We start from the raw sequence: 8,531 nt of genomic DNA on the forward strand, positions 1-8,531 counted from the left end.
TTCTTTTTAGCTATAAAAAAATAGTTAAAGTGTACAAGAAACGCTAAAAAGAATAGACTATTTTGACTCAGAGTCGGATCGAGTCAACAAATCGAAAACGCTATAAGTGTGCGCGCGCGCGCGCACGCGCGCGCACACACACACACACACACACACACACACACACACACACACACACACACACACACACACACACACACACACACACACAGATCCGTTTCGGCTGGTATCCTCAGTAAACATATTCGTATTATTATTTAACAGTCGCGAGAGCGTGCCGCGTCAGCAATGGAGATTTTTACGGCGCGATCGAATGTTCGCCGCAATAAAAACGACGTGCGGAGCTCCTGCGCGCGGCAAACGCCGGAAATATTGTTCATATCGATTTAATAAAACGCCCGCGTTGTGGTGCACGGTGGAAATGACGGCGTTCCCTGCTTGCGGGAGGAGCAAGAAGAGAGAATATTCCAGACGAAATTTCCTTTCCTCTCTCTCCGGTATCTCGTGATCGAGACTCACGACGCGAAAAACTGCACTGCGACCCCGGATTCTCTCGCCCGGGTTTTTCTCTTCTCTCGCGAAAACAGATTCTTATATTTAATTGACGAAACATTCTCGCGTGCACATCGCGAAACGCATTTGCCGTCGTGTCGCGGCGTTTGACGGAAGAACGTTTGCGTATACCTCGTTGGAAAAAGCAATCGTTTGCTCTGCCTGCCCCGTTTTTCCTCTCGATTTTCCTGCATCGCGGCGCGATCGCGCGCTAGCGAGAGCGAAGCGGGCGAACCATCGAGTTTTGAGAAATAAATCTCGATGTTGCCGAGATTCGTCGTGGATCAGTGGAGTGGAAAATTGGACTACGTCACCGTGTTTGGTTCGTGCCAACATTTCTTGCTTTTAATATTCAATAAACAAGGAATTTGTACCCTGTCGCAGGATATTTTCGCGCGACTTCCGCCGCGCCGCGTTCATTTCGCGTAGATTGGTGAATTTCACCCGGCAATAATGTAAATAACGACGATAATGTAACTTTTTCACGTAAACACTTTTGAGGCTTTTAAATTATTAGTAGCTTTTTCTGCGTCGCGCGTCGAAAAAAAATGTAATTGCGCTGTATAATCCCGAATAAATGGATGTTTGTTTTTTTTTTTAAGTGTAATAAGCACGGAGAAGCATATCGCATACGTAAACGAAATACATACGTCATTTAAACTTTCGTTATTGTCCAATATTATGCGCGCGAGGATAACGTACATGTTCATGCGATTCAGTTTTGTGTGTGTCGACCTGTTTATTCATCCCGAAGACAATGGTACAATGGCGCCGCGTTAAACACATGCTACCACAACAGATTCGAAATGGTGTTACGCCAGGCCGGGTGCGTCTTTGTAACGACGATAATATGAGCGACCATTATTCGCAAAAGTTGCAGTGTAATATTACAGGATAGCGGAGCCACTGCATCACTTATGCATTCGTGAAAAAAAAAAAACGTACCGTCGGTGACGAGCATTCGAGCTCGAACGCGCGAGCATTCTATTAAGATAAATGTGTAAAACATACATATAGTGTTTGCTTAAAAAGGATATTTGAATAACCGTTGTGCGATGACAATAATGTTTTTATACGACGTATGTAGCAATAATAGTGTTAATCATTGAGCGTTATTGTCTTGTGAGTCCATCGGTAATGGCATTCCACTGACTGAAAGTGTTTTTTTTTTGTTACAGAGTCATGACAGCTGGCAAGGACACGATAGTGACCAGGTGAGCGCTCGATGCTTGGAAAATGCTTGCGAAAGTACAATTTGCATTAACACACACACCTCGCTTCGCTCCTTCCTGGAAGACTTTCCTTTCTGTCGCCTCCTCCCTCGCACTCTCTCTCGACTCCCTATCGCTCGCACATTTGGTCCGCTACTTTCGGAAAAGGCATGCTGACTCGGTGAGATCCTTTCGCAATTTGCATGTTGATGTGCTGGCTTCGCATAGAAACGCCACCGTTCGTTCGTTCACCGGGAGACCCCCGCGTGTTGTGCGAAATTTTCTGGGCAGCGGCAGAAACAGCGGAATGCAAATTGCGCGCTCTTAATACGGCCCCCGAATCTTCAAATTTCCCGTCCGCCGTGATTTTCGTAAGCCTTTCTGCGACACACTTGCGATAAATATGCGTCCGTTGTTACCAAAGTTTTTGACGTTAAGATACGAAACTCGCGTTCTTCGCGTAGGTGGTTGTTTAGTAAATCGAGTTATTTAAGAAATGTCTAATTTTTTTATACAATGAAGTTCAAGTATCGAACTGACTTGATGTAGAACTTGTGCAAAATTCTAGAGTAGGTTATTGATGAAATAAGAGAGAAAAAAAATGTTAAACATGTAACTTTTTACGTATAACTTAGTGACAGATCGGGCTCGGAGATGCTTCTTTGATTAATTGCACACTTAAATGTTATTTAAGACTTTTCTTTAAAAAACGAGTCATAATAGTTAAGTAATAAAAAGGTCATAATAGTTTAAAAAATTACGATTTTAATGGTCACAAAAAAGTAATAGGTCATCGGCCATTCTGGAACAAATATTTAATGTAATATAAAATGTAATATAAAATGTTGAAATGGCAAAATATCGCATAACCTCGCTAGCAATGTACATTGTACTTCACTTTCTTATCCTTGTCATTGTCACGCGGAGTAGCAATATCGTTTGTTTCATACTATTCCATTAGATATACACGTAATTTTAATATTTTATTCAAATTATACAAATATTTGTGCTTTTGGGTGGGTTTTGATGAGGCATCTCTCGGCGCTTTACTCAAGAACCATTGAGTAAAAAGACACAGGAGGGAATGAATCGGTATTGGGGAGTAGGCTGATCCGCCTACGAACGGAACTACGTCATGGCAGGCATCTTGACCGGCCACTTTTTTGGATGTTTTTCACTGAAGTGGGAGAAAAGCGCGCGAGCTCTATTGTCTATGATTGGCTTCCTTTGAACGGCCATCTTGACCGACCACTTTTGTATCTAGTCACTTTCGTCCGCTTGCTCAGAACCATACACTCCCTCCTGTGTCTTTACTCAAAGAACCACCTTAAGAGCGCAGTCTTTTGTTCTGTGCGTTATATTCAGATAAAAGCGCGCGCAGTGCGTCACAGAAAAGAATGCAGCACTTTTTATTTCATTTCAAAATAAGATTCAGTTGGTTTGTCAGAACTTACATGTGAAAGACTTCTTCAGTTTCGCTGCGAATCTTAGAAAGTAAAGAATGCATGAATATCTTGCTTTTATATTCGTCACATACCCAAGTCCGTCATGATTTTCCATTTCGCCGATTCCTCGTCGTCCATCGAGTCATTAAAATCGATTTACGAGTAATCGACGTGAGCGAGTAATTAAAACTGGCTGCAGCTGAAGGCGAGTGGAGAGGAAAAGCGATTAGCACGACGACAGCGATGCAGCGTACGCTGCAGGGCCCTTATATCGTCGTCTGGTTACATAGTTACAACATGCGGACTGTATCACGCGGCGTTATTAAGGACGCAGATGTTTAATGACGTTTATGCCGGCGACGTGAGCGGCGTGGCTTGCGAAAATATTTGTCGGATTGAGAGCGAGAGAGAACATTACGGCGCGGCGGCGACGCGCGGCGCATCGCGGTCTGACGATCGATTCTTGATCGCGCCGCGTGCTACCGTATATAGCAACTGCTGTTGACACTTTCCCGCCCTCGCGGAGTTTCCCCCGTACAATGCGCTCGCAGACGGATTCAGATTAATTAATTCCTTATTGCATGTACCGTATCTGACGCGCGATTGCTTGATTAAACGCAATAACGGCCCGCTGAGTTACACGCGAGGGAATTGAAACGGCGAATGTGCGGGGAACGTGCGGGGAGAATTGATCACTATCGTGATCCTTCATCGTGCGCAGGTTGATCGGTTGATGTGCCTTTGTTCCGGTTTCCAGCCGAAAAGGGAAGGAAACAAATTGGAAAATATTTAAAATATAGTAAATAAATCCACAATTTGGGACTTAAAAGAAGAGGAATCTTCTGTTTCCTCAATTATATCCCATATTATAAATTCTATCATTTAGTATATCGATATTTCATGGTAATGTTGCCGTTTGCATTTTTTTTTATCGCGGTGTAACGTACAGAAACGAAGTCTGCAAATAGGTCGCTGGAGCGTATCTGGCGCTTCGCTGTGAGGTATCCCCCTGATAATCCAATGTAGTCCGCGAAACACTCTCGGAGAGGAATCTGAGGGTAGACGAGACACTTAACAATGGTGCGGCGTTGAATGTGATTTAGTGTGGCGTCTAATCGGATCTATCTTGGTGCCTTTGCCGTATCTCATGCTGCTGCCGCTGCTGCTTCTCTCCGACACCGAGGACACTTAGGACGCTATTGCGATTGTCGTACCTCGAATTTGTTGCTCGTACCTCGCAGGGTGCCTTACGCCGCTCCAATTTCCGGGGCTCTAATAAGCGATTAATAACAACTTTGTGTCATACGCGGCAGATGCGTGGAGTATAAGACGTGATTTGCTTCGAACTAATTATAGCAGATTTTGAAAAAACAAAATATATATGTAATGCTACAATAGAAAGGGTAACGTTAATTTTCTATAATTCAATAACATGAAGATTTTTATGTATCAGGTTAATATTTAATTATAGATCTAATAGTGGAAAATTAAATGGAAACTTCACACGTTCGCGGCTGGTCGAAATTAAATATCGTGAATGCGATCTATTTGCCCCGCGACAAACGCGGGTAAAATTGTGTCTCGCTTGATGAGTTCTCTTGCTGTTATAGGCACTCTATCCCGTGTTGTTTTTCAATGGCCTCTTCGAACCTCTGAGAAGAGAGATAGTCCTTCAGCCGCCTTCTTGTTTCGGATGTCTACAATACGCGTCATCCATCGCGTCATCCGTACTCCCTCCGCGAGATTCTATTCTCTCTCCGGAAGCACAAAGCGCATCGCCCAACGCCCTTTGTTGTCGCGCATCGACTTCATCTCCTCTCCTTCTCGCCCGCTTCCCCTCCCTCCCCTTCCCGAGTCTCGTTGCTTTCTCTCTTTTTTCTTCTGTTCTCTTAACACATCCTCCCCGCTTTGTGGAAGGTCTCTCAAAGGGACTGGTCTCTTCTTCCGAGTTCTCTTTTGTTTTTCAGCGAAACGAAGCTTTTTTTCCTCCCCCTCGCTTCTCTCAACTCCCAATCGTCTTGTCACGGTCTAACTACCGCTAGCAAAACTCCGAAGCTCATTGCCGGGGTGTCTTGCTGCGACAGGCATGGCGCGGCGCAGCCGACTCGACGGTAAACGAAATTTCGAGATTTATTTATTTACGCGATTGCACGACACCAGGACTTCTGTTGACGTAAGCTCCAATCGGGACGTTTCCGCGAATCGGTCTTACTTCGATTGGGAAAAACTACTTTCTTCGCTTTGCCGTTTTCGCAATACGCTCGTTAGAGTACTGTATTGGGTTACACACTTGGGACTCCATGTCTTGATAATTCTCTCTTCCTTTTATGGTCCTCTTCTGTTTCTTTCTGTCACTTTGGTTCTTGCTTTTTTCATTTTCCTACATTTTTTACGACAAGCATTCAGGCTACAAAAAGGATCGGGTTCCTCGCTTAAGTTCCTGTTCTGGTTCTTTCTTTCTTTTTTTTTTTCATTATCAGGACCGCGAGGGATCCTGCCGGGACCATCGGGACCAGGCGGAGTGCACAAATCTTCACAAAAAACAAAAGAGAATGGGACACCGTCCGCAGCACACGTGCTAATTACGACGTCACGCGATCTCTCTGGAAAAACCGCGGTAGTCCTGTTTCAAAAAAATAAATGGCAAACAAAGCGAGACTCTGCTCTTCTGCTATGTTATATCGATGTCTTCCTCTTCTTTCTTTTGTAGGCAAATAGTTTCTCATGCGTATCAAAAATTGTGTAAATTGAAGTAAACTCGGCAATTGTGTAGCTTTATTTTGTCATTGAATTGATTCACCATATTAATCGTTCGATTATGGAAATATGGAAATACACATATGTATACTAATCGGTCGATACATAAATGGAGTATGAAAGATGTAAAATGTATCTTAACTGCATCGTTTTAGTTTTTAATTATTTTCCCTTCCTTCCATTTTTTCCTTTATTAGGTATCACATGTTTTTCAGATTATACTTTAGCATGTGTGTTCTTCTTTCTCTCCTTTTTTGGAGAAGATGAGATTCGTGGATGCTTCTGTACGTTCCACCGGTTCCACAACCGCTGTTTCAACGAGACAAAAGAAAATCGACGTGCATACATCGCGTTGTTTCTGCATCTCCGCCCGCGGAATCGCTCCAAATCGTCTTTAATTGTGCACGGCGCATTAATTAAACGTCAGTGTCATCACGTAGGCGAAGGTATTGTTGCATTTCGATCGTCGCGCGCGAAACTTCACGCTGTATATATGAATAATGCATGTGCATCGTCGCTTGTCAAAGTAAACGTCGCGATTTTGGCAGCGCGACGCGCTTTGTCAATTTGCGTAAGTGTGCGTATTCTGTGATTAATCCCGAATTTCAAATCAAATCGAGCCGCACGTCACAAACGTCACGTTTTGGCTCTCGCCACCCGGTAGAGTCGATCGTGACACTTTTATCGACTGAGCTCACGCGGATGGATCGTAAATCCTTCCAGGTGTCACCTGCAGCTTTATCTGATAACATTATTCTTTTTTTGTTTCTACGTAATACCGATTTCGGTAGAAACAACAGGATTTCTTTATAAATCCTGTATTGTAAATGGAACAAAGAAGGTGTTGAAACTCAAAAAATGTTATTGTAATAAAATATACAAGGGAAAAATGTAATGCAATATTTGTAAGTAGAACAAAAGACTCAAGTGCTCTACGAGGTACATTGCTAAGTTTAGGATTATAGAAAGGATCAAAAGACGGGGTAGTGGCTCCCGCCAAGTATATTTTTTTCGCTACATGACGATCATTTAACATACAAAATATTATACGCACAAACTCTTTTGTTTAAACTGCAAATTGTAAATAAATATTAGCCAATATTCTCACACCGCGCCGTTTCTTCATTCTGCTATTGCCTCGAGCGTCGGAGCTCTTCGAATATATTATTTTAACGTTGCTGTCGAAAATATTTTCAATATACCGCACAATTTTTACCGTGCTCCTCGTTTTTTTTTTCTTTTCGGGGGTGAGTGATAAGAGCGAGAGGGTAGGATCGATTTAAAAAAAAGCTGAAACCTTGCAAGAGATTTTCGAGGCAATTTCGCGCAGCTGCGATATGAAATTCGGTCAGAGGTCACCGGACACAACCCTTTCACCTTAATTGGCCGGACACAACGCAGCGTCCCATGCTCAATTTCGCATCGTTCGGCAATATGTGACGTTGGCCGCTCTCGCTCCTGAATTTCCCGCTGATCGACGAAATTTCCTCCACGAGGATCGGGCCTCAAAGGATCGCTCAAACGATCCTTCCGCAACAACAACGTGATAGCGTGAACTCGTCTCGATGCAACGTACTCTATGATCGACGGCGAGTTCCGCCGTTATATCGGAATGCAAATTGCAATCCGAATTAAGCGCGCTATTGTTCCGCGATATGCTGCCTGTTACATCGCTTCTCTCTTCTTCTCCCTCATATCCCTCCTAGATTTCGCATAAATCGGGACAAGCCCGCATTATTGTCATCGCACAGAGCCGTGTATTGTACGAGGTATACTTGAATTACTTAAAAAAATGACACACTTGAAAAATCCTTGCACATTTTTAACTCATTTTTTAAGTCGTTTTTTAAGTATCGACGATATATTTCTATGTCCTTGAGTTAGATCATTAGTACATGTCATTTTTTTATATAATTCGACGATTGAATAATTATAAAAGGATAAAAAATATGAGCAACCTTCATAATTCAAATTTGTCATCGTGTTTTCGATTTTTTATCTTATCTGTTAAATCATTAACATGTCTTTTACTTGTATGTATTGAAAGGGGAGTTAAATGATTATAGCAAAAAAAAAAAAAAGAAAATTATGATGCCCGTCCCGTCATTGCGTTTGGATTTTTAATTCATTGCTGTCATAGCCGCGAAAAAAAATATGGCACGCGCACGCCTCGGCGGACTCGCTGAATTTGAATACCGCGTGACCCTGGTAAAAAAAACTGGTTCCTGCTATTGACGAGACGCAGTCGACTGTCGACTCGAGTCACGAGTCATGTCCATTTTTTTTTCCTATGGAGAGATGATTGGAAGATCCACAGTTCGCGATTCGCGAGCATTAATGTACTTTCGTTCGCGATTTCTCATTGTGATTCGATGAACAGCCCGGGGAAAGTCAATTCTATAAATTTTGCACGCGTTCACCTACGTTCCATTGCAACACACACACACAATCCCAGCATAGAATCTCGATATATATACGTTTACCATGTCGGAATTCACCCCACAGTGTGACGAGTCGAACCGTGAATAAAAGCGGCCGATATATATACATATACATATATATATAT

General features: G+C 42.9%; 1 protein-coding gene across 8 annotated transcripts in view; it reads left to right on the forward strand.

Annotated features, from left to right (window-relative positions):
- LOC105460273 (disks large homolog 4) overlaps positions 1-8,531 on the forward strand; it is a 305,292-nt gene that overhangs the window by 156,485 nt on the left and 140,276 nt on the right. For all 8 annotated transcript variants that reach the window (XM_011706715.1, XM_011706708.1, XM_011706727.1 and 5 more), the window contains exon 5: positions 1,731-1,766. In XM_011706715.1, the coding sequence (XP_011705017.1) occupies positions 1,731-1,766 (36 nt within the window). The remainder of the gene's footprint in view (positions 1-1,730; positions 1,767-8,531) is intronic.

This window comes from Wasmannia auropunctata, unplaced genomic scaffold (assembly GCF_000956235.1).
Source record: "Wasmannia auropunctata unplaced genomic scaffold, wasmannia.A_1.0 LD336101.1, whole genome shotgun sequence".
Lineage (NCBI taxonomy): Eukaryota > Metazoa > Arthropoda > Insecta > Hymenoptera > Formicidae > Wasmannia > Wasmannia auropunctata.